Source organism: Haliotis rufescens, unplaced genomic scaffold (assembly GCF_023055435.1).
Source record: "Haliotis rufescens isolate VD_foot unplaced genomic scaffold, xgHalRufe1.0.p SCAF_15, whole genome shotgun sequence".
Classification (NCBI taxonomy): domain Eukaryota; kingdom Metazoa; phylum Mollusca; class Gastropoda; order Lepetellida; family Haliotidae; genus Haliotis; species Haliotis rufescens.
In genome coordinates this window covers 5341240-5368908 of record NW_025963835.1, presented here as the reverse complement: position 1 = coordinate 5368908, position 27669 = coordinate 5341240, and the positions used below count along the sequence as shown (strand labels likewise).

At 42.0% G+C, this 27669-nt stretch overlaps 2 protein-coding genes across 3 annotated transcripts; one reads left to right on the top strand and one right to left on the bottom strand.

The window, feature by feature from the left end:
• Positions 1–1061: 1061 nt before the first annotated feature.
• On the bottom strand, positions 1062–15838 carry LOC124134988 (zinc finger protein 883-like). 2 transcript variants are annotated; one of them, XM_046500130.2, is made up of 8 exons: positions 15704–15838; positions 14611–15100; positions 9839–9898; positions 8911–9004; positions 7037–7113; positions 6521–6715; positions 5239–5488; positions 1062–3181 (listed from the first exon to the last, which is right to left on the bottom strand). In XM_046500130.2, exons 3-8 carry the CDS (start codon positions 9848–9850, stop codon positions 1821–1823), a joined length of 1989 nt encoding a protein of 662 aa, XP_046356086.2. In that variant the 5' UTR covers positions 9851–9898; positions 14611–15100; positions 15704–15838; the 3' UTR covers positions 1062–1820. The 2 variants fall into 2 exon arrangements, with proteins under 2 accessions (XP_046356086.2, XP_048252026.1); XM_048396069.1 differs by lacking the exon at positions 1062–3181 and adding an exon at positions 4715–4754.
• On the top strand, positions 15701–23857 carry LOC124134991 (glutamine synthetase-like). Its single transcript, XM_046500136.2, has 2 exons — positions 15701–15990; positions 20673–23857. The coding sequence occupies exons 1-2, from the start codon at positions 15840–15842 to the stop codon at positions 21845–21847; spliced, it is 1326 nt and encodes a 441-aa protein (XP_046356092.2). The 5' UTR covers positions 15701–15839; the 3' UTR covers positions 21848–23857.
• The last annotated feature ends 3812 nt before the right edge of the window (positions 23858–27669 follow it).

The window sequence follows — 27669 nt, the reverse complement described above, 5'->3', positions numbered from 1 at the left end:
ATGCAGACAACATATAAATGGTGTGTGATAGGTTAAAAGATAATGTGACATGTGAATCGACACATACTTTTTATTGTTTCCAAATCCCACATCAAAACATTCCTAAACATTTAAGTAATGCCCCATGATGGATCCACATTGTTGACATGTTTACCATATGCACACAACAACAATACTAATGCTAACATGATTTCAGACTGCCCAACTACATAGTAAATATATCCAGTGTGAATATTCATGTAAAGGTGAATTCTGGAATATGGTCAAAATCTGGGGACACCTCCATACAAGCTTGTGCAAGGTGAGAACACTTTGACCGCCCAATCAAAAGAAGGATGCGTGAGTTTTTGAGGCAATTTGACGTCAGGTTTCTTAAACAGTTCGGCTTAATTTTTTACCTACTTCATTCAAAACTTTTCATCTCCGCCAAAGAAAACTACCACTGAACACCCATAGTAACCCTTTTGGGTGTGAATGCCATGCCATGGCGCTCACAATATCAGGAGGTATAAAATCTCCACAACAATACAAATGCCTGGTATTATTTTTTTCGCATTCAGATTTTCTCAATTAAATTCATTTTCGAGATACAGACATCAGACATGCTTGTCTGATTGCTGCAGAGACTCGTCCCGAGAGTTTAGAAGCCTTGATGCCAATTGGTTGATGAGAAAGTTCAACTGATGAGACCTCCTATGGATGTGTCCTTAGATCTTCAAGCAGAGGTACCATCTCGGAGATAAGAGGTGATTTTAATGTGATTGGTAAGATTACATCAGGATACGCTGTGCACAGCACAGTAGTAAATCAGAGGTGAGGTGAGATGAAATGGGGTTTAACGTCGCATCCAAGATTATTGCACTTATATATTGACGTGTATGCACGTGTGTGTGTGTGTGTGTGTGTGTGTGTGTGGCTGCTTGTACTAGTCCGGACTGATGCAGATTTATAGTGCTAGCTCACTGAGATACCATGCTGCAGTTTAACATGAATACCCCACTCAGACACAGTATAAAGGCTCCGAGCCGACCAGTCCTTGTTTTAGCCCCTTTATGCTGAACGCCAGACAGGGTAACAACAAGTACCCTCTTTTAACGTCTTTTGGTATGACGTGGCCAGGGATCGAACCCCGGACCTTCTGCTCTAACGGCGGACGCTCTACCACTAGACCACGGAGGCGGTCCTAGTAAATCAGACATTGGATGAACTGGACCTTCTCAGTCTCTTACTGTACAACAGTCAGTGTACAGACTTTGCTGTCACCACTGGTTCCACTCATGTCTCGCTGCAGGAGAATGCAGGGCTTGATTTAAGGAACTTGGTTGATCTTGCTCCAGCTGGATGTTAACATGAAAACCTAGTTGCACCAGACAAAATCAGGTTGCACCCTGTCCTATAAAATTGTCAAGTGTTGAAACATGGGCCACTTCGCTGCCAGTGTCACATGAAATAATCATGTATTGCTGTAAAATGTAATAGGAAGCTCCCAATAGGAACATGTGCACACAATCTTTAAGAACCCACTGTTTGATGATGTCAAGCCCATGAGAGCATGACAAATTACACGAAACACAGGGATTTGTGATGTAGTAAGGTAAATGAAACTTTGAGGTATTGAGTGTTCAAAGATAAACATTATGTGAACAAGCAAATTTAAATTTATTTTACACGCACTTGGAGCATGTAGACATAAATACTAGGCTGCATTTTTCAATAATAGGTTTCTCTAGTGCATGTTTTATTTAGCTAATTCGAGCCCTGAATGGATGGTTCAATGGACTTTTAACATTTTCTCAATAATAAATCTTGACTGAACCACATCAACTGTGAGACCGCATGTGTGTCTGCAGGTTTCCCGACTGAGTAAAAGCTTTTCCACATTGATTACACTTATATGGCCGAACGCCACTATGAGATCTCATGTGTACATGCAGGTGACTTGAGGTTGTGAACGCCTTCTCACACACAGTGCACTGATGAGGCCGAACTCCGGTGTGGCATCTCAAATGTTTCTGCAAGCCACCAGAATCTGCAAAGGTCTTCTCGCACACAGTACACTGATAAGGCTTTTCACCACTGTGACACCTCATGTGTCTCTGCAGGTCACCAGATGTTGTAAACGCCTTCTCACACTCACTGCACTGATAAGGCTTGACTCCACTGTGACACCTAATGTGTCTTTGAAGGTCGCTTGATTTTGAAAAAGCCTTGCCACACTTGTTACATGGAAAAGGCTTGACACCAGTGTGACTCCGCTTGTGTGTCTGCAGGTTACCTGATTGTTTAAAGGACTTACCACACACTGTACATTGATAGGGCCGGACTCCAGAATGACACATCATGTGTTTCTGAAGGTAGCTTGACAGTGGAAATGCTTTCCCACACTCAGTACATTCAAAAGGCTTGTCTCCGCTGTGACACATCATGTGTGCCTGAAGGTTACTTGGCCGCGTAAATGTCTTGTCACATTCACTACACTGATGTGGCTTGACATCACTGTGACACCTCATGTGTGACGTCAGGTCACTTGATGTTGTAAACGCCTTCCCACATTCGCCACACAGGTAAGGCTTAATGCTACTGTGACTCTTCATGTGTGACTTCAGGTCACTTGTTTCTGAAAATGCCTTCCCACACTCGCTACATTTATAAGGCTTGACACCTATGTGACACCTCAAGTGCTTTTGCAAGTAGCATGATCGTGTGAATGTTCTCTCACACTCCGTACACGGATAAGGTCTTGCTCCACTGTGAAGTATAATGTGTCTTTGAAGGTCACTGGATTGTGTAAACGCTTTCCCACACTCACCACATGGAAAAGGCCTGACTCCACTGTGGTATTTCATGTGCATCTTAAGGTGACTTGATTGTTTAAATTCCTTCCCACACTGGCCACACTGATATCGCCGGACTCCCCCCGAACCCTCTTTGTGTTTCATGGGATCCTTCAATGCTCCCTCACATCCAGTGCTGCCCACATTTTCGTTCTCATTGTAACCATGGTTACTGCTCTGTATCTGGTTTTCTATTTCCTTTCCAATGTCACAGCTAGTAACACCCTGAGTGTTCACTATGAACCTCAACTGAGCTGTCAGTTTTCCTCCATGCATCTTCTTCAGATGTTTCCACAGGAACAACACAGACGAGAACCCCAGGTCACATCTGTCACATGGGTAGGTATCTGGAAAGACAATTTACAAAATATATACTGGTACACCACTGGCGCAGGAAAGATAATGAGCTTAATTAGCTGGGTATTTATCCATGATATCAGGAAAGAAAATAAATAAAGAGAATTTTGTATTTCTGTTACCATCAGTACAAGTGGGTGAGTTGGTGGGTGAGTTTGGATTAACGCCACTTTGAGTGTGGGAGAGAGTTTGATTTTATGCCGCTTTTAGCAATATTCCAGCAATATCATGGCAGGGGACACAAGAAATGGGCTTCACACATTGTACCCATGTCGGGAATCGAACCCAGGTCTTTGGCGTGACGAGCAGACGCTTTTACCACTAGGCTACCTGACTGCCCAAACGCTGCTTTGAACAGTATTCCAGTTATATCATAGCATGTCAGCTTAATTTCAGTTACAGTGATCCCTCACTACAACGCTACCTTTGGGGTCCACATAATTGATGAGCGTTATAGATGATCAGCGGTTTAACAAACGCCGAGTCGTAGGTGGTAGATGACCAACAAAACAGTATACATGCTCTGCCTACCTAACACGATCTACGTTGCACGTTTCAGAGTTTAAAAAAAAGATTAGAATAGAAGTTGTTTATGATTCATAGTGTAAAAAAAGATTTATTTAGTATTAATATGCACTTTCAAAAAAACACATTGCATCCCTTCAGCGAAATTCAGGTAAATAAACAAGTATAACAAACTTGGTCAATAAAAGTATGAAATTTGATATAAAACATCACTAGACATGATGATTTACCATTTAAAATGTATTTCCGGCTCTCCAAGGCATTGTTTTATATGCAGAGATTAAGATTACCGTGTCTATTTTCTCGTAAACTAAGCCGGAAAATGCAATCAGCTATGTACACGTTTCCTCCCAATCTACCGGTGATTCAGTAAAAATGTACCAAACTTCAAAGAATTTTGATGCAATGGCCAGAAGAAATTGTATCTGAAATTATTTTTTTTATCAGGAATAATATATTCCAATATTGTGTTATATTAGTTGGAGCTTCCACTATATATATACTTAAAATTATAAGAACCATAAGCATAGCACTTTGGTACAGGTGGCATGCAGGATATTTTTTTTACATATGGAACATTTTGACCAGTCACCGAAGGGACTTCCCGTGCTACATGCATTTTGATTGCGAAAACGTTATGTTGGCATTTAATAGTCAAACTCCCTCAAATATGACTTTTAGCGAGTCATGGTATGGCATTTATGGTATGTGTATCCATTCTCTTGCAACTATAGTTTATTTCAAGGCGTCAATAGCGGTAAACTGACCGTGGTTGCTGTAAATAATGGTGAGTTATGCGATTTACCGATCACTTCGCATTCGATTTCGCCGAAATTATTGTAAACATTATTATAATTATTGAATGAAATTTTGAATATAATTAATAAAAAATATTGCAAACATTAGTCCAGAAAAACAATGAACAATTTGTTTATAAGAAGATATTATGATAATAGGATTAAATTGCATACTTGAAGTCTTCAGTTCGGATTTGTTGACTGGTACTTCCGGTGTTACGTGATCATCTGATAATGTTTTCTGAGATGGGGAAAAACATCGTGTCATTGGAAAACTTGAGTTTATGTTAGTAAACAAAACCTTGGACACCTATCAGTGAGTGAGTGAGTGAGAGAGAGAGAGAGAGAGAGAGAGAGAGAGAGAGAGAGAGAGAGAGAGAAAGAGAGAGAGATTGAGAGAGAGAGAGAGAGTGAGTGAGAGAGAAAGAGAGAATGAGTGAGTGAGTGAGTGAGTGAGTGAGTGAGTGAGTGAGTGTATTGACTGAATATTGCGTAATGCCAAAATTTCAAACAATATCACGGTGGCCTGCAACTAGTCAGGACAGGCCATCACATGTAACAGATTATTCTTAAAGTAAGTGCTGAGATTGCTGGAGTACTATACTGAACCAAAAAAGTTAGGGATCATGAATATATTTGGGAATATCTTTTTAGTTTATTTAAATCTGTACGAATATATATTATTATCTCTAATTTGTTTGTTCAGTATATATTGAGTGGGGTACCTTGACTCTGTGGTAGCTTAAGTTGTCTCTTGATACCTAGGTTCCTTGCAAACTTGTGTCCATACCAGACAAGCAGCTCAGAACCAACACAAATCTTCTTGTATACTTTGTAGTAGATATGACCATTGTATTGAAATGCTGTCAGATTCTGTTCTTCCTCTGTTCGAGCACAGTTGACATATCTCATCCAGTTGGCTTTGTTGCAGTGTTGGCCATCTACAAAGTGGGAAGGTTGTCCATCTGCGTAGATCTGAAAAATAGAAATAGGAAATTCCAATAAGATCAGCTTAACATTGGAGAGAGTGACAAATGTTACAGATTGGGTGCTCATAACATCTGCTCGTGTAAACTTTTATACATGCTTCCTGAATTATCCTAGTTCTAGCAAATCTTTGAGAGAGTGAATGACCTTGGACTGACAATAATTATGATATGAATAACCTCAGAACATATCAGCACATACTCTGTGTCATCCTAAATAAAATATAATGTCCCCTCAATTTGAACTTTAATATATTAGCCAGTATCCACATAGATCAAAGGTGAGATGGGTTTAAAGCCACTTTGTCAAGTATTTCAGAGGGAGGAGTGAGTCAGTGAGTATGGTTTTACGCCGCTTTTAGCAATATTCCAGCAATATCACGGCTGGGGGCACCAGAAATGGGCTTCACACATTGTACCTATGTCGGGAATCGAACCCGGGTCTTAGGCGTGACAGGCGAACGCTTAAACCAGTAGGCTACCCGACCGCCCCTTCAGAGGGAGGACCCAAGTGATGCAGGTCGTGGATGTTTACCACTTTGGTGAAACCCATGAGCACGGGTGTGGTGCAGACAAACCTACGAACAAAATTTGGACAAATCTTGGATTCAAACCCAAGGTCGTAAGTTTCTGTCACACCTAAGGGAAGCAACTCCGCACAGCAAATTGTGGTGCCTGTAGGACTGTGCAAACTAAACCACCTGACACAATGTAGTGAGGATCATTTGTTATAAAACAAAGTGTAGCATTCTAGCAATGGCAGTCACACAATTGCGTAAGTGAGTTGGGTTTAATGTCGGGGGGAAAGCCCGACGTTTACCATTTCTTAGAAACCCACGAGCACGGGTATGGTGCTGACAAACCTAGAAACATAATCGGGGTGAACCAGGATTCAAACCCACAATCATAGGTTTCTGGCGTGCCCAAGGGACACCGTGAATCGCAATGCTTTAGATGACTGGGCCACCCGTGCGCCCCAGTCACACAAAGTCATTCAGCAGCCTTCAAATATAGCACCTACTTGCCAGCTGTATCCTGATCCCTGAGCAGTGTCCTCATCGTTGACGACATCTCCCTCATACGGCCCAAAGCAGGTGTGTGGATCAAAATCCTGATACGCCCAAACTCCAAGACCAGCGCCTGGGATTTCAGACTCTTCAATCTCCAGACCAACAGGCAATGTTTTCCATGCTCTGTCCACACTTCCTGGTGTTTCCTGAAATATTAACCAAAATGACAACGTTGTCGTTCCACGTCAACTAATTGAATATGCCACTATCCAATAACCACTCATGGCAGTACTTAAACAATTATTGACAATGGTTGCCTATGCTGGTTCACTGTCATTGGGGTTATGAGAAAACACAAATGTGAAAAGGAGACCTTTTGCAGAAATTATCATACAGTTAGTCTTGCTAGTGATTGTTTAATGTTGACAAATCTTAATGCAATCTGCAGATTTGTGTTTTATCTGCAGTGGAATATGATCAAATCTGCTGTGGAGTGTCAATTATCAACATAATGAAGTAGTGTATACCTGTATGTCTGCCACCATGAGAAGAGGTCCATGTACTGAACAGTCCCCTTCATACTCCTTGTTGCAGTCCTCACAATCTGAGGTACACACAAACACTCATGACACACAATTTGACAAAGACAGCATTAAGCATTTTAAGACTGAAACACATATTTAAGACTAGAGATTATACGCATAGGACTGATGTGTGAGTGAGTGAGTTGGGTTTAATGCTGCTTTTAACAGTAATACTTATATCACGGCGTGCCAACTTAAAGTGGGAGGAAAACCCGAAGTGATGCAGGCCTCTGACAGTTACCACATTGGTTAAGCCCATGAACACGGGTATGTTGCCGACAAGTCAAGAAACATAAACGGGGCAAACTGGGATTTGAACCCAGAATCATAGTTTTCTGGCATACCCAAAGGACGCTGCTCTGCACAGTGAATTGCAGCGCCTTAGACGACTGTCCCCCTACTGAGGTACAGGGAGTTGTTGATAAGTTAATATAGAAAGGCTTCTCCTAAAGACATTTAAGTTGTCCATTTTCAATATAATCCCCTTCCACATTGATACCAGTTTGCAAATGCTGTTGGAGGAATTTTACCCCAGTTTTGTCACAAGGAAGCAATTAGCTCAATTGAGTCATGCTTTTTTCATAAATACTTCAATGAGATTATGTGATGTCCATAACTAAAGATTTCACTATTACACAAATCCTTCTCCATGAGGCTGAGAACTTCAACCCTCCAATATCACTAACTGCAGCTTTAGACACATGTGTGCCAGAACCGTCCAACATCTTTTGCCAATACACTTATTGTCTCCAGTAACAAGGTCCCAAAGTGTTCTTCCTGTTTGCACAACATCGCAGCCAACTCACAAAAACGTCACAAAACAGACCTAAGTATTGCAACATACTGCAATACAAAACTCCAGGCAATATATAGTCTATCACAGACTGCAACTTTAACCACTGGTCTTAAGCCCTAGTCAAGCAAAAATTGTCTAGTACACTTAGTTAATGAGACAAATTCGGATTAGGATACTTGTAAAATTTTGAAACCGACAGATATAAGCTTTGTTTGTTGTATAACGCCGCACTCAGCAATATTCTAGCTATATGACGGCAATCTGTAAATAATCGAGTCTGGACCAGACAATCCTGTGATTGAGTGAGTGAGTGAGTTTGGTTTTACGCCGCTTTTAGCAATATTCCAGCAATATCACGGCGGGGGACACCAGAAATGGGCTTCACACATTGTACCAATGTTGGGAATCGAACCCGGGTCTTCGGCGTGACGAGCGAACGCTTTAACCACTAGGCTACCCAACCGCCCCCAATCCTGTGATTGATATCATGAGTATTGATCTACGGAATTGGTATCGATGACATGCATCAAACCAAGTCAGCGAGCCTGACCACCCGATCTTGTTAGTCGCCTCTTACGACAAGCATAGTCACCTGTTACGACAAGCATGGCCGCCTTGAATGGGAAGCATGGGTTGCGTAAGACCTATTCTACCCGGATCTTCATGGGTCACAAAAAGATGGTGTGTGATAGGTTAAAAGATAATGTGAAGGTTGAATTGACACATACTTTATATTGTTTCCAAATCCCACATCAAAACATTCCTAAACAGTTAAGTAAGCAAAGGATGCTGAGGACCAATTCTAACCCAGACCTTCACGACTGCTAAAAGCCATGTGGACTAATCCCTTCATCATGTTTATAGTATGTAAGAGTCAGCAACCCCGCAGTCAGCAAACGTGAGCTATATCATGGTAATCAGTAAATATGGTGAGATACTACTCCACCATGTTCACCCCATAATCATGATAATCATACCTCTATCACTGACTATGTTTTTCATGACTGGCCATGTTACTTACACAGGAAACGGTTGTCACCCGGCACCTCAACGTCCATGTAGTTCTTCTGGAGTATCACACACTTTGGAAAAGATGGACTACCTTCACCTGGCTCCTGTGTCATCAGAAATTCAGAGACTGCAGGAAAACCTATTTGTTCCCGATATGCCAGACATAATGGACGTATGTGACTCTGAGTTGACATCTATATAATTAAATGCATATCAGTTCTATTGTCAGATTGATGTCCATAATCATGATAATACAACCTTTGCAAGACCAATTTATGTTGTTGTTTTCTGACAAATAAGCATTTTGTCACAAGATGTTAAAGAGTTGACCTTCTATTCTGTGACGGTTCTAACATGTGACAAGAATGGACGAAAAGGTTGTCACAATGTTACAGGTGTGACCTCAGTTGTATGATAACAGCGTCCCGTAAAAAGCAACCCCCAAGGGAGACAATTATTGTCACTTGTGTTAAAAAATATTGAGGTTTGCCGGCCATGGATGGATGAAGTAGTTTCGTGTTTAGCAAAACAAACATCACAGAGGGAGAACCTTAATATTGTAATCTGGAAGCATTGGTAAGCAGTAAAGTTTGCACAAAGTTTAACAGGCAGTTCCAAAAGGAGAAAATAATGGTCATCCTATGATGGCATTGCATAAGCATTATTAAACAAATGTGGTCTTGTGAGCACCTGATAGCTAAACAACCATTGTGTGCTGTAACTGCTGTTCACAGTCAGAAACCATGTGTATGAGTATCATGATCCAAACAAACACACAAACATCCAAATTGTGAACTGTGAATAAACATGCACATTAAGAGGTAATTTGAAATCATGAGAACCAGGGGAATGAATCCAGGGGTTAACTTAGGTTTACTGAATGCAAGCCCTGGAGATATAGAGGATGGCCTCAAAATACACTAAATTAGGTTACTTACGTGGTAGTCCATCTTCAAAGTTCAAATCCCAACAATAGGAGCAAACAGCTATTTGAAGATCTGAAAGAAAAGTAATGATGAGACTTTGGTAAAGAAAATCAGGCCACAAGAAAACAGTTGGCAAAAACAACACACTGATATGCATCACATTACTTTGTTTGCAGGATACAAGCAAACAGGATGAATCACCAAATATTTCAGAGAAAATGATGACAGCTTTCTAGAATGACTTTGCTTCATTTCCTTACCACATCAATTAAAAAATTTCAATTTTATCGAAAGAAAAGGCATGCGGGACATAAATATTTCTTCTGTGGTATTCCTTTTTGGGTGCAGATGTACTGGGGCTCAGAAACGACCCGCTGTATACAATATCAACAGTGTAATGGTGCAGCCTTCATGGTGAGCATTTGGGAAAGTTTGTTTTCTAGATACAGAAGTCAAACATGCTAGTCTGGATGCTTCGGTCACTGGTTTCAAGAATTTAGAAGCCTCACTGCACCTTGCAATGTTAGAAATTGGCACAAGTCCTGTAGTCCTGTAGTCCTGGGCCCACTTGCACAAAGCGATCTTAGCGATAAGATGATCGTAACTCCCATTCTTTAACATAGGCTTAAGATAGTCTTAGCGCTAAGATTGCTTTGTGCAAGTGGGTCCTGTAGTCCTTGCCAAATTGCCCAATAGTTAAGATATCATAAGGACTACATGTAGTAGAAATTTGCCATTTTTAAGGATTTTGCTATATTTTTACATTACAAGGTCTAGTGAATTAAAATGTTAGTTTCTAATGCTGCCTTGGCTGGTGAGGATGCTCCTCTGACACAGCCTCCTATGGGAGAGACCTCACAGCTTCACACAGAGAGGTATAATACTGGAATAAGAGATCTGACTTTAATCATCTAGAATAAAACATAGTCCACTGACTTGCCATGCCTGAAGCATATGAAGGAAACTATGTATGGTGAAGAGCAAGGCTGAGATAGATTTACAGTTTTACAAATAATTTATGCTATGTCGTTGGGGAATGCAGAAGTGTGTCGTAAATCTTACCCCAAACAGTGGCTGATTTTGTAACCAAATATCCTACAGCAGCCAGTTTGACATACACATGATATCAAACATCAGTGACAGCAAATAAGAAGTAATGAAATATATTGAAAGAATGCTGTAAGTCAACAACATGCTGTTCATGAGGTTTACTGGTACATGTACCATACATATCTGCTCCACATTCAATTGACATTCCCACGTCAAACTTCACCACACAATCAATCTCATACACTCTAACACACATCGTCATTCACCACATTTTCATGCACACATGTAATCTTGACAAACAGTCTCCCTTATGTGAACAGTAACTATATTCCCTAGAGAACTTCTTTACATCACACCGGTGAGAGCAGTGGGTTGTCTGCATGCGAGACATGGCTGACACTAGCCGAATGTACGTATGACCGATACATGTATAAATGTATCATGAATCATCTTCTCCCTGCTCCATCAGTTTACACCTTGCTCCAGTCACCAAACTACACACTGATCCATACTGAGAGCTGGAGTTGCTGGGCGACCAGGGCTCTTGTCAACTGAGCTGCTATGTGTGAGAGTTAATATGTTCACCCAGACCATTTTTACAGGGGGAATCGATACACAGGGAGTAGGGTTGGGACGGGTAGCTCAGGTACTCGGGTCGGTGTTTCCTGAGTAGGACCTGGATACCCACAGGACTACCCAGACCTGTGATTAGTCACGTGATATATTGTTTAATGGAAAAAATTATCTAGAACTTCCATGGTTACACTATAAGTGACTAGTGTATGAATTTCTTTTACTATACACCCATTCCTTCTGACTTTATATGTTTGAATAGAGATAAAACTTCAGTCAACTTTAAATCACCAGATTGTTTTCTATGACTATCTAAATACATTTTGCCAGGGCTACGGTCAATCTATCCCAAACCGGACATTTGTACCTATCTCTTGAGACCTACAGCGGGTACTCGTGGGGTGGGTACCCGGGTAGGGTCGGGTAAAAGTGGGGTGGGTCCCTGGGAAGGGTCGGGTAACAGTAGCATGGGTACCCGGGTAGGGGTAGGGTAACAGTGGGGTGGGTACCCGGGTAGGGTCGGGTAACAGTGGGGTGGGTTCCCGGGTAGGGTCGGGCAACAGTGGGGTGGGTACCCGGGTAGGGTCGGGTAACAGTGGGGTGGGTACCCGGGTAGGGTCGGTTAACAGTGGGGTGGGAACCCGGGTAGGGTCGGGTAACAGTGGGGTGGGTACCCGGGTAGGGTCGGGTAACAGTGGGGTGGGTTCCCGGGTAGGGTCGGGTAACAGTGGGGTGGGTACCCGGGTAGGGTCGGGTAACAGTGGGGTGGGTACCCGTGTAGAAAATGTGGACAAGTCTGCCACTAGTGTCCCTCTATTGATCAAAGAAGTACATGTTATGATACCTGTTTACATGGCAGTATTAGTGAGTGAGTGAGTTGGGTTTAACACCGCTTTTAACAGTATTCCAGTTACATCGCGACATGTCAGTTTGATGTGGGAGGAAAGCCCAGTGTGATGCAGGTTTCAGACGTTTACCACTTCGGTGAAACCCACGAACACGGGTATGGTGCTGACAAACCTAGAAACATTACGGGGCGAACTGTGATTCGAACCCACAATCATAGGTTTCTGGCATGCGCAAGGGACGCAACTCTGCACAGCGAATCGCGGTCACCAGACAATACAATTTTAACACATAATATTCATTTGTATAGAAAACAAAGTTAGCTTAGATAGCCCTGTGCTAATTGTTTGGCATAAAGACAACACAACAATGTTTTGACGATGCTGAGTGTCAGTCTACACCTGGTATATTTTACACAAGAATAACTTTCGCGTGATTTATTTTTTATTTATAAACATATATTTTTTTAATTTTGAAATGTCAGGATAGCGTGTAACACCAGATTGTATTCCCTAGTCTTTCCGTGTAAACATCAAACTGATTGTCTTCACGTGGTAGATCTTCCTCCCTTTCCTCGCTGCTGTCAAGAATATTTTGACAAACCACTGGCTCATATCGATATGGATGAGTATGTGTAGGGTCATTGATCAGAAATTCAAAGTTTTCATTGATGGCATTGTCAGGTGATGCTATGGCGAACACTAGTAATCTACCAAACTCTATACAGAAACAGTGTCGTCTGCAAGTCAACCCTCCACAATGATGTCAGGTCACATGATGACAATTTTGCTTATTAACTCTCGATAGTTTCTGGAATACGAGTAGGTTGTATTTTTGTTACAAATTTTGCCTTTAAATTTTTTTCTCTCAAGAAAGTTATTATAATATGCTTTATAAATGATTTAATACCATATTTATAGTTTACTGTAACTCTCCTCTACAGAATGTCATAACAAGAAATGATTCATATACAATCAATTGTGTTCTTGAGTTTGTAACAATGTTAATGTTAGCCAACTCTCACTTATACCTTTTGGTAACAATAATAAAAAAACATGATCTAAACTATGTGTTTTCACAATTTTTTATCCAGTTACATTGACAGAAGTACTAATTGAAGACGGTCTAAATCATCATATATCCTCTTGTTATGGATTTTCGAGCCCCTGAGATATTTCATTACGTGTCTAATAACAATCCCACCATTTATTTCTGTTGACACTTGGATGGTCAAATGACCATGTCATATTAATTTTATAGTGATGCCTTGCTGATTGAGACGAGTCAACCATGCAAGCGCCCTCTTGTTACCGTCACGTTTTTTAGCCCCTCCATTACAGTCAAGTTAAAAAGAGCATGGTCAGTCACATGATATTAATGACAGGAAATTTGCAAACAGCAGCCGATACATCGTCAGTGCATAAGATTGTTCTGATGCAAAATTATCTTCAAATGAATATTAATTAAAATGTGCATCAGTTAAAAAGTAAGTTTTGGGGTATATTTTCATTACTTATCGAATATCTTTTGTGTCGCTTAATTCGGTCTAAGATAACTTCAGTGACAAGGGGCAAACAATTTGATTTCTTCAGTGGACTTTGAAGCGTCCACCTTAATTACGTAATTTAACTCGTGGTCACATATTGTTTAGGGGATCGAAGAGCAGTAAGGCTCGCAAACGTATATGAAGTGGGGATACAAAGTGTAATATGATGATTATGTTCCAAGCTTATGGCAACTACCCGGTATATACATTCACAAATTGTCTAGATTCTAATGGTGTTTCTGCTGATACTCAAAATGATTTTATAACAGTGTTGTCCGAATGGTTTCCGTCTTTGTTGTAAGAGTATTGTACATAAAGTTGGAAATTAAACCGTTTTATTGTCAATAATTGAGAAAGAATGGCAGTATCATAGAATCATTTCAGCTGTGATGTCAACAACAGTTGGTTGGTTTGTTTGTTTGTTGTTTGACGCCGCACTCTGCAATATCCAAGCTATATGACGGCGGTTTGTGAATAATCGAGTCTGGACCAGACAATCCAGTGATTAATATCATGAGCATCGATCCACGCAATTGGGATCGATGATCATGCATTCACGAAGTCAGCGAGACTGACCACCCGATCTCGTTAGTCGCCCTTTACGACAAGCATAGTCGCCTATTACGGCAAGTATGGGTTGCTGAAGATCTATTCCACCCCGGAATCTTCACGGGTCGTCAACAACAGAACAACGTGGGAAAGGGGCTTGAACAGAGAACTACAAAGGGGCTTGAAAAGAGAACTAGATCTATAGTGTGAATTAACTTACGGTTAGGGCACGGTGCTAATTAAATGTGCGCCCACTTAAGTGCCTTTCTGTTCATCCTCTTTCTATCATTGTAACAGTATCTGTCTCATGTTCTTAGAGGTTTGTGCCCCGAACACTTTGTTACTTTGTGTCGAATCTTCTTCCGGTACTAACGCTGTTAAGAGTTTATTCTTTGATGTCATCTACCAATCACTGTGAGGAGTTTACACCCGACTCTTCGGGCCGCTTCTGATGTAGGCTGGCAAGCTCCTCACAGCGATAGTCCGTTCGCGGAGCTCTCTATACTATGTTACTGAGAGTGTAACACAGGTGTCACGCGCTGGAATGGAGCTTGGTTCCCGTAACGACCTTCACCTTCACATTCGTCACCACTCGCCCCTTTCCGTAACCTGCGATTCGGCTTCTCCCGGAATAACACGAGTTGGTCACGAATGGGGGGAAATGTGCTGTTGAGTGACTTGATGCCGTCTCACTTCAACGGGGCATTGATCTTAATGAATTGAAGAATTAAGAAATGAATTATGGATTTGTATTGTTGTATATATGTATATCATGTCAATATTCGGGGTTATTTCATACAGACTTTTGTCGGTACATCAAAGAAGCACATGCTAATCACAACATGCGGATAATCTGTCGGCATATGAGAGAAACCGGCTAATGGGACGACCCCCCGTAAAACTACGTTTCGCAACGTAGCGACCAGAAGCGGGGTACAGCTTGAGTCCACAATTTCGTAAACCCTCACTTATTGCCATGTTCCGACATGGCGATTCATATGCGGAATATTTGTTCTATGTATTATCTACCCGTCCTCGTTCACAAGATTATACATGTAGATCACAAAGATCGAATTGATCGACGATTGGTATGCAATAATAAGTATAGCGGCTAGTTTCAAACAGAGGAACTTCGGTCCTAAATTATCTTTTTATACGTGTTTTCCCCCTGTTTCACAACACCATGACATTGCATATTGCACAACCTGTTCAGCCCGTACAAATAAGACTGACCTACTTAACACGTCAGAGTACAGCTGAATAGTGAATCTAGATCACAGCGTCTCTTGTCGGGGGACTATACATGTACGTACAGTGCAAACTTGGAGACGGGAAGCATCCACTGGCAAGTCGGACTGATCTTGTGCCGTTACTTTTGCCCGCACAACCGTCACTCGTAAGAAGCATTCTACAACACAATAGTAAATTAGTTGAGTGTTCAAAGTGACAATGTCCAAGCTGGAAGAGGTGAAAAAAGAGATAGCCAAATACGATTACGTCCGACTGTCCCTGTGCGACCTAAACGGCACGTATCGCGGCCAACTGGTAGCGGGACATCATGCAGCGAGTTACCTGGAAGACGGGCTAAATTTGTTTGAAGGTAAGGTTGACGTATAACTGCTTTACAATTGCTGGCTTCCCTGTAGTTGTGGGAGTTGCGCTGTGGAGGCCTGACGACGTTGTTGTTGATGTCGATAGAGGTTAATTGGGTATGACTGATCAGTTGACTAATTGATTTTGTATTGTAGTACATGATTTGATTGGTTGGTTTGTTGTTTAACGCCGCACTCAGCAATATTCCAGCTATATGACGGCGGTCTGTAAATAATCGAGTCTGGACCAGACAATCCAGTGATTGATATCATGAGCATCGATCCACGCAATTGGGATCGATGACATGCATCAACCAAATCAGCGAGCCTGACAACCCGATCCCGTTAGTCGCCTTTTACGACAAGCATAGTCGCCTTTTACGGCAAGCATGGGTTGCTGAAGACCTATTCTACCCCGGATCTTCACGGGTCTGTAGTACATGAAGTAATAATGTCGAGGTTGTGATGTCGGACTATATACATTAGAAATGTACGATGTGTAGGTTATGTTGGTGTATATAAAGTGATGATGTTGAATGTCGAGGTTGTGATGTCGGACTATATACATTAGCAATGTACGATGTGTAGGTTATGTTGGTGTATATTAAGTGATGATGTTGAATGTCGGGGTTGTGATGTCGGACTATAGAAAGTGATGATGTTGAATGTCGAGGTTGTGATGTCGGACTATAGTAAGTAATAATGTTGGATGTGAGTGAGTGAGTAAAGTTTTACGCCGCTTTTAGCACTAGTCCAGCAATACCAGAAATGGGCTTCACACATTGTACCCATGTCGGGAATCGAACCCAGGTCTTCGGCGTGACGAGCGAACGCTTTAACCACTAGGCTACCCGACCGCACCTAATGTTGGATGTACATGTTGAGGTTGTGGTGTCGGACTATATACATTAGTAATGTACGATGTCGGTGTATATAAAGTGAGTGAGTGAGTGAGTATGGTTTTACGCCGCTTTTAGCAATATTCCAGCAATATCACGGTGGGGGATACTAGAAATGGTCTTCACACATTGTACCCATGTTGGGAATCGAACCCGGGTCTTCGGCGTGACAAGCGAACGCTTTAACCACTTGGCTGCCCGACCGCCCCGTATTTAAGTTATGATGTTGGATGTCGATGTTGAATGTCGAGGCTGCGTTGGACTATAGAAAGTGATGATGTTGAATGTCGGGGTTGTGATGTTGGACTATAGAAAGTGATGATGTTGAATGTCGAGGTTGTGATGTCGGACTATAGAAAGTGATGATGTTGAATGTCGAGGTTGTGATTTTGGACTATAGAACGTAATGATGTTGGATGTCGAGGTCGTGGTGTCGGACTATAGAAAGTGATGATGTTGCATGCCGAGGTTGTGATGTCGGACAATAGAAAGTGGTGGTGTTGCATGTCGAGGTTGTGGTATCGGACTATAAAAAGTGATGATGTTGCATGTCGAGGTTGTGATGTCGGACTATAGAAAGTGATGATGTTGAATGTCGAGGTTGTGATTTTGGACTATAGAACGTAATGATGTTGGATGTCGAGGTCGTGGTGTCGGACTATAGAAAGTGATGATGTTGCATGCCGAGGTTGTGATGTCGGACAATAGAAAGTGGTGGTGTTGCATGTCGAGGTTGTGGTATCGGACTATAAAAAGTGATGATGTTGCATGTCGAGGTTGTGATGTCGGACTATAAAAAGTGATGATATTGAATGTCGAGGTTGTGATGTCGGTCTATATAAAGCGATGATGTTGAATGTCAAGGTTGTGGTGTCGGACTATAGAAAGTGGTGATGTTGAATGTGGAGGTTGTGATGTCGGACTTTATAAAGTGATGATGTTGAATGTCGAGGTTGTGGTGTCGGACTATAGAAAGTGATGGTGTTGAATGTCGAGGTTGTGGTGTCAGACTATAGAAAGTGATGATGTTGAATGTCGAGGTTGTGGTGTTGGACTATAGAAAGTGATGATGTTGAATGTCGAGGTTGTGATGTCGGACTATAGAAAGTGGTGATGTTGAATGTCGAGGTTGTGATGTCGGACTATAGTAAGTGATGATGTTGAATGACGAGGTTGTGATGTCGGACTATAGAAAGTGGTGATGTTGAATGTCGAGGTTGTGATGTCGGACTTTATAAAGTGATGATGTTGAATGTCGAGGTTGTGGTGTCGGCTTATAGAAAGTGATGATGTTGAATGTCGAGGTTGTGGTGTCGGACTATAGAAAGTGATGATGTTGAATGTCGAGGTTGTGGTGTCGGACTATAGAAAGGGATGATGTTGAATGTCGAGGTTGTGGTGTCGGACTATAGAAAGTAATGATGTTGTATGTCGAGGTTGTGGTGTCGGACTATATAAAGTAATGATGTTGAATGACGAGGTTGTGTCGGACTATAGAAAGTAATGATGTTGCATGTCAAGGTTGTGTTGGACTATAGAAAGTAATGAGTGAGTGAGTTAACGCCGCTTTTAACAGTATTCCAGTTATATGTCAGCTTTATGTGGAGGAAAGACCGAAGTGATGCAGGTCTCAGACGTTTACCAGTTCGGTGAAACCCACGAGCACGGGTATGGTGCTGACAAACCTAGAAACATAATCGGGGCGAACCGGGATTCGAACCCACAATCATAGGTTTCTGGCGTACCCAAGGGACGCAACTCAGCACAGCGAATCGCGGCACCTTAGACGACTGGGTCACCCTCGCCCCCAGAAAGTAATGATGATGAGTGTCGAGGTTGTGATGGACTGTATCAAGTGATGACGTTGAATGTCGAGTGATATCGGTGCATATAAAGTAATGAAATATGTCCGATGTGAAGGTTGTCATGTCGGGGGTTTACACTCAAGTTGGCCCCTTTAGCAGCGACTCACGTGCTACTCTTTAAGCGACTGCAAATACTTTTCACAGATAGCGGGAATCGAATTTTTGTGTTTGGTTTTGAATTCCCAACGTCTCTGTTGACTGCCCTAAACATATTTGACAATGATACACAAAACAATATAACATATCTATATCGCCCCCTTGAATTAATCTCCCGAGGTGCTCTTGTTCAAAGCTCTTTCTCAATACTATTCAATTGTAGACAAAGTGCCTTTTACAGAAAGCAAAATCTGTGTCTCTATATCTTTCAAATATTTATGCATACACTAAAACATCACTCGTAGAAAAACTCGCTTAAACCGTAGTTAGCTTTTAGGTAGGATTTGTTAATTAATAAGTACTGATTTAAATACAAACACCTGAAATATAATACCTCATAAATTACATCAAGAGGGGACCAAATACCCTGCCGATCAAAAGAATGTATGCCTTGTTAGATTGTGAACACCTTGGCTAAAAGAAACTGAATTCAGGTTGAAACCAATGTCCCAAACACACCCAACATCATCTAACTGTTAGAACATCTGTATTTTTAGAATAAAATATTCTTCGTGAATTTTGTAGAAAACACGGCTTTTAATGGTAGCGCGAGATGAAAATGCAATATCACCACACGGGGCACTCAAGTGACAGGACAGGGCAGACCACGTTTGACCACTGGACAGGAGGCCCTCCATATGCTCACATGACATCTGTGCAACCGCCTTCTGACGGTGACATCAATGGCGTTAACGGCACTGGGACGCCGCATCAGCAGACACACAGAGTCATGACGATAACGTGATGCAGGAATTTAGGCCTACAGACCCCACCGTGGAATAGTCTTGACCCGTCGGCGTAATGGACACCGTGATTGGTCAAGGGTACTGTTGCACCCCAATGCTCGGATTCGGGTGTATCGACTGGATCCACCCCATTGGAGGCGGTGGCATCTTGGTGATGGGGTCGTTTGTCGTTAAAAGAAGACATGTTTTGTCATCATTCGTGGACATATTGTCATTCCCTTTCTCAGATGATAGCTGAAAGAGTACTCTCATTGGAACTGCATACGCAATGACGTCGTCAGGAAGCTCACGTCATCGACGAGACGCCGTGTCCAGGTACTGTGTGGACGCCCGAGGAGGTCCTACACGATATGGACGCCATTACCGAGGTGCAGTGGAATCAATCGGAAGCGTGTTGCCAGACTGTCACCATCTGTGATTTGTGAAAATGACAGTTATGATCTCAGATGTGTTTCCTTGCAGTGTTTTTAACTCCAAGTACCATAAAAGGTTAAAATTCAAAATACATTTCGAATGAAAATAACATGTTTGCACTTTCTTTTTATGAGCAGTCCAAGTCGTATACTTTCTTTTGATCAGTAGTTTAGAGTACAACATTTTTGTAAATCGGTTAACTAAATATCTCCCCAAACGACGCCAAAAGAGTGTGAGTTATAGCATAAGGTAGAGCATCTTCCCGAGGCAAGAGAGTTAACTGACTTTAAAAGGCCAGTTTCCACTTGCCTCGGGAAGATGAAGGTAGAGGTGTTTCCGACTCTTGAACTACCGGTACCTCGCTCGGCACGTTCCCAGGTAATTCACAGGTCAGAAACACCTTTAGTTTTGTCATTTTCGAAAACACAAGGTAACGATGCCCCTAAAGGAAAATACAAACATGCCCCACGAGGATTCCGGCTGAGGACTGGTCCCCTATGCTGGTCGTAAAGGGTAGGTGCTTAAGTGATCGCGTGAATCTCCAGAATCCCCACATCGCCCTTGTTTTTAATGAATTATGTTCACGTTATCACATCTATCTACATTGCAGGGGTCCTGTTAGCTGGTCCGAGAACAGAAAAAGTTTTCATTGATCATCCGAAGAACCACAACTTTGGCAGCATGTTGAGCTATCCCGACCTTGACACGCTGCGGCCGGTCCCTTGGGTTGCCGGTGGGGTCAAGGTCGCTGAAATGTTGTGCGAGTCTCGATGGAAGAAAGGGGGTGTTCCCCAGGAAGCGTGTCCACGATACGTTGCTCGGAGACAACTGAAGAGGTTAGACGATCTTGGATACAAATTGTATTCGGGATATGAAATTGAATTCAAAATGATGCATAGGGAGACCATGGAACCCGTTTTTTACGGCCAAGACGCATACAGCCAGAGGCTACTAAACAAGCAGTGCAGCACTTTACTTCACTTTGACAAAAACTTCAGAGGATCTAACATCGATGTAGAACGGTACCACCCCGAGTTTGGATCTGGGCTGTTCGAAGCCGTGACCAAACCCAAATATGGCATAGAGTGCCCGGACATGGTCTTAAACTTGAAGCAGGGTCTCATGGAGATGTCGGATATGAGAGATGTCATTATCACCTTCATGTCGAAACCGGAACTCGACAACAAACCAACAGGAATTGGTGCCCATTTTAATTTTTCACTCTGGAACCAATCTGGAGACAGCCTTTTCTATGATGCTAGCGCCCCTGATAAGCTATCTGTTATTGCCAAGCAGTGGATTGCTGGCATCATAAAGCACAGTAGAGCTCTGTGCGCTTTTACCAGCCCTACTGTCAACTGCTACAGGCGACTTCATCAGCCATTTTTCCCTTCAGCTATTTACTGGGATATAGAAAATCGTGAATCATGCTTCCGAATAAAAAATGACGGTCCTTCGGCTACATACATCGAGAACAGACTGCCCAGCGGAAAGAGCAACCCTTACCTCGTTGTGGCGTCTACCATCGCCGCTGGACTTGATGGGGTCATCAACAAACTGGAGTGTCCACCTCCGGGGAAGACAGAGAACGCCCAGACCCTCCCCCACTCCCTGTCGGAAGCTCTGGAAGAATTGGAACAGGATGAGGCATTGGTGGATGCCCTTGGCAGCGAACTTGTCACGTGGTTCGTCAAATGCAAGAGAGATGGGGAGATTGCCAAGTATAAAGACTTGAAGACAGACGAGGAACGATTTGCTTTAGAGAAAGAGGTCTATTTTCTGTGACGTAAAAATGATGTCATATTGATATGACTGTTTCTCGTTCGAAAATGGAAATACTACACATTGTTTATTCTACAGCAGTTTTACTTTCAGAAAATAGCGATAGTTTAGTAAATACAGATTACTTCTTCTATATTCACACCAATCTCATTAAAATCAGATCTTAGTTCTCGCTATCGGTAAACAAAGATCTGAGGACATCCCATTACGGGTCACGTCAGGACGACCTTTCATCCGACCAATCAAAGCGTCGCTTACAAGATCATGAAAGTGACAGTCGGAATGTGTTTTCTGATCATGCAACCTCAAAAATGTTAACACGGGGTATTGAGAACGACAGTTACGGCCCGTACGCCTGATTCCGTCAACATTGTCGCCTATCTCTCGCTTCCGTGGGATAAACATTTGAACGGGGGAGGCGTTGCACAGTACATGGGAAGCACTGCCATACAATCGCAACCACACATTAGACATTCCGGATTGTTCTTTTGTTCAGTTTTCAAAACTTTAATCGAGAACTGTGTCAACATTATTTTTTCAAGCGTAGTCTGAAATGGAAGTCGCCAGGTTGAAACGAGTGTCGTTAAGCTCAAAAAGCTGCTTTCTCATTGGCTGATATCGACTTCTTGTTATTCGGTTCAGTGGTCGGTCAAAGTTCGCGAAAGGTCGTTCTGACGAGACCCGTAACGGGATGTCTTCAGATCTTTGTTTAGCGGCAGCGAGAACTTAGATCTGATTTTAATGAGATTGGCTCTCTGACTTGGTTGATCCATGCCATGGATCCCAATTGCGTGGATCGATGGTCATGATGTCAATCACTGGATTGTCTGGTCCAGACTCGATTATTTACGAACATATATTCAAATGTATATCAGCTTAATTTGACACAACCACCATATTATGGGAATTCATTCATTACATTTTTGCTTCAAATACCTTGTATGAAATTCGGAATGGTGACTCACCATTGCGTTCACATTTTGTAAAGTCTCTTCAGAAACAACTATGCATCTAGTTGTGGGCGCGGGTGGCCGAGGCGTCTGAGGAGCCGCAATGCGTTGTGCAGAGTTGCGTTGCATGGACGTGCCAGGACTCTATGATTGTGGGTTCAAATACCGATTCTCTCTGATTATGTTTCTTGGTTTGCCTGCACCATATCCATGTTCGTAGGCTTCACCAAAATGGTAAACCGTCTGAGAGGACAAAATACAAAGTATAAATGAAAGATTATGTATTACATGTATTTGGATTAAAAGACCAAAACAATAAGCCACTAAATTCAGTTACTTTCACGGCAAAATAAGGTCTCTCCGTACAAAATAGAAAACGAGTCGCGTCAAGAGAAATTTTCAAATATTATTATTGTGAAACAAACACTGACATTTTGAAATTTCAGCCAAACCGACCTTTATGTGAAGATTTGAAAAAATAGTAGTCATATTGAAAGTCTGCATTTACAGGTGAAATGTTGAACTATTTGTACGCGAGAGGTATGATACTTTTCTAACAACTATTCCCAATATGTGTCACTTAATGCTGATGTAAAATGATTTTCCAAACATAACATGAATTCAAACTGAATATTTGTTCTTTCTGGAAATGTGCGAAAGCAGATTTAGATTTTTTTTCACCTTTTACCTTATTGTTCACCTTGAAAATAACATCTTATAACATCACAATTCTACTGAGTTTACGTCCCAATATACATGACTAAATCATAGTTTAGTTATTACAAAGAGACATTTCTTGTTATCTAGCGCGAAGGGTACCACACTGTCAATACATGTTTTTGTTAAAAGTATCATAGTCACAAGGACAAGGATACACAATTAAATATATTTTTTATATCAAATGTCTTACCTGATGATCATATTGGATAGTGATTCATCCACACTGATGAACCGTGCACTGAACTGTTTTTAGTAGATATTTCTTTTGTCGTTTTTATTATTTTATATCCTTTCTATGTGCCTTTGCTTCTGCTGGAAATAAAACGTTTTTTTAAAAAACAACAACAAATTTTCCTCCATTTTCATCACCAGAGAACACCTCGTCCCTTTGATGCCTGCAGAAACATGCTGAAAAGTTACTGTCAGCATTGATATAAAAATATTTAATAAATAAATATTTGATGTCTAAAAACTATAACACTAAAATATATTTATTTGGAATTTATATATAAACATTGATGTCAAAATTCAGCCATCTTCCCGAGGCAAGGGCATTACCCGACTCTAAAAGTCCAGTATCCACCCTTGCCGAACAAGTCTGGAATTTCTGGGGTCGATCGTCGCGCCACCAGTTGCTATTACGAGTTATATCCCTTCTATGCCCTCCTATTGACCACTTAGATACCAACTTTATACCACTTGCACTTGCTTTAAACAAAATGGCGGCGCCCAGTCAAGACGATCTAATCGATAATCAAGATATATATAGTAATAAAATGAGTCGCGAAGTGCATCAAATCACGTGAGCACCTTGAGTAAAAACATGAAAAGATTTGGAAAATATGTGTCATCGTCCAGTTGACGGTAAACACTGAAATCTGCAGGTTGAAATCCATGTTGTTTACGAACCGGATGTCGATTTCGTTTTAGACTTTTGATTGACTATGCATAGACTCGTTAGTCCAGCCAAAACTCCATAATTACAGGCTAGTTCGGCAAGGGTTGAAAATGGGCTTTTACAGTGAGTTAACTCCCTTGCCTCGGGAAGAAGAAATTCAGCTTCTTGAATGGTCATAACAATGTGAAAATTTAAAATATTTCAAATTAATTGAACATGTATGTTGAGTTCCACAGATAAGTGAATAATTACAAAATGTCATTGCATTTGGTACATAAATTGCAGACTAAAGTCCTTAGATGAAACATGGCAGCTGTGGCGGCCACATTGAAATCGTTAGTTGACCTCATTGGTGAGAAAACCATGCCAAGTTTCTGCTACTCTGGTCAGGTGGTTTCAATGGAGATGCTGTTAACTGGATGAGGTAATATATTTTGAGTGAATAAGGAGCATGCTTAAAGTACAAAGGTCAAATAATGGTCAAAATATTGCACTACTACTAACTACACATACAGCATATTTCCTTACATTTTGAAAACTAAATATTCCATAAGGACCATGACGTCAGATCACCTGCCATTCTTGACATTAATTGAACTAATCTGAAAACCGGATTTCATATCCATGTATACATACACGGTGATGAGACCCCAAAAATTCAGCGATGTTATGCTCATTCGACAACACTTTTTAACTAATCAGATCAGAGAACATACCTACTTTTATGTTACAATGTTGCACATTGTGTTATTTTCAAAATAATTCAGGCTCATAGTTTTAAATAAAAAAATATATATCTGGTCTTGTAGCTGAAGCTGAAAAACTATCTCATCTCAATAAAATTTCCAGCCTAACGCGCTAAGATGAAAGATAATATTTCTCTACATGCCGCCGTCATATGGCAGAAGTCCTGCTGTTCGGTGCCCGGCAACAACACATACATTCTATGCAAAAGTGTGGCGGGTGCTACAGGTAGAGCAGGACATCCCTTTCGCGAACACCTGGAGTCGTCACTAATTTTCTTTGATCCATTCATTTCTCCCGCTATGTTGCTATTTACGTTGAATGGAATTTGTTTCGTCGAATAAGTCGAGACTGGATATTCACTGGCGTTGACGTTTTATATTTCATGATGTGTATATCTGTGGAATTTAGCCTCGGTGACAAGTGACAAGCGACGAGACAGTCACCTGTCGACGCTATGTTGTTTTCATACAGGGGGATAACTTACTTGTGATAAGGCTTACCTTATTTTCTCATGAATAGCGTGCATTGCTACACGACCACCGTCTACAAAAGTGGCATCGTGTTCACGGTTGTAAATTTGTGTCAATGACTCATGAGAATATCACTTGTCAGGGACAGGGCGTTCCGTTTATAAGCTAGCCACAAATCAGTCGTGAGAAGAATAATAAATATTGACGCTTTCCGGTCAAGAATGACACGCAAACAATCAGGTGACCCTGCCAGTTCCGTTCGATCACCTCGCAGGGGTTGCTGGGGACATATTCAGGCCAACTCGGGTGGTTATTTGTAGTATGGGTCGCTTCTTCATCTAGTGCTGGCCAGTGATGCAGCTGTTACATTTTTAAAAATTTTGTTTGTTTTGTTGTTTAACGCCGCACTCATCAATATGCCGGCTATATGGCGGCTCTCTGTAAATAATCGAGTCTAGACCAGACAATCCAGTGATTGACATCATGATCATCGATCCACGCAATTAGGATACGATGACACGCATCAACCAAGTCAGGGAGCCTGATCACCCGTTGGCCGCCTCTTACGACAAGCATAGTCGCCTTTTACAGCAAGCATTTGGTCGCCTAGCTGTTAAATACTTAGCCGCGGCTAACGAGGGGTGAATATCTTATATGACAAACGTGGGTTGGGAAAGGAGTAAAACACATGTCAATGGTAATCTTCTCTCGTTAGGTCACACAACGTTAAGCGTATGCTTGTTGTCTGCACTCAGCAGAAGCGGGTCCTGGATTTTGGAAAAGAGTGCACCTTATACCCAATTCGCGAAGTGACTTGGCCGAGGTGCAGGTGGCAGGTAAGGTGTCCTCACAAAAGAGGGTGTGGGCTTCCCTTGCACTTCGCCTGTGTTTAGCAACATTCCAGCTTTTTCAAGGCGCCTTGTAAATAATTGCGTCTGGAACAGAAAATCAAGTGATTGATGTACTGAACAACGAACACCGTCCAGATACGATGTCAAGCCCAGCGGTACATTGTGTGAAGCTCATTTCTGGTGTCCCCTGCCGTGATATTGCTGGAATATTGCTAAAAGCGGCGTAAAACCATACTCACTCACTCACTCACTCATGCCCAGCTTCGCCGTCCAGGTACGATGATAAACCAAGTCACCAAGTCACCGCCCGATCCACTCTACGAATGAGTGAGTAAGAAGGTTTTAACGCCGATTTGAACAGTATTCCAGTTACATCACGGCGTGTCAGCTTGATCGGAGAGGAAAGCCCATAGTGATGCTGGTCTCTGACGTTTACATCTCTTGGGGAAACCCACGAACACTGGTACGGTGCTGACAAACCTAGAAACATATAATAATCGGAGCGAACCGGGACTGGATGCCACAATCCTAGGCTTTTGGCGTGCCCAAGGGACGCAACTCTACACAGCGAATTGACAAACCCTCAGACGACTGGGCCGCCGTGGCTCCCGCCGTTAAGATCAGAAAAGGTAACTGGGGACATGTTCCATCCCGGAATCCCCAAGAGTTGAATGTTCATAAGATGGTCATTACTCAGACAAACGTATGCAGGGCGTAGTATTTGCCGTTGTAAAATGGAATGAATCAGCTTGACAGCCAATCTGATTAAAAAAAAATGATGTGCCTGGGACAAATAAAGGGACTCACCTAGCACCGACGACTCTGGTGCAACTAAAGAATTGAAAGATACATGGTGTCACACAAACAGAGTGGAACACGGCAACCGAAACAGTGGCAGGACAGATCGACGTCATTACTGACGTCATTACTGACGTCATTACTGACGTCATTACTGCAGGGTGAGCAATACATGCGCTAAGTCGCATTCAATCATAATATTGAATACTGTAAGGGACATTCCCGCGATCTCGACCTTTGAATACCAGCTGAATATGCAGAACGTGAGAGTTCGTGAGATGTGGCGAAAATGTCAAATACAGGATTCTATAATTATATCCCGTCAGTCCGACTGACCTTTCCGAACATTGGGAACGAACGTCCATAATTGTTCATTCACCCTTTTGTGCAT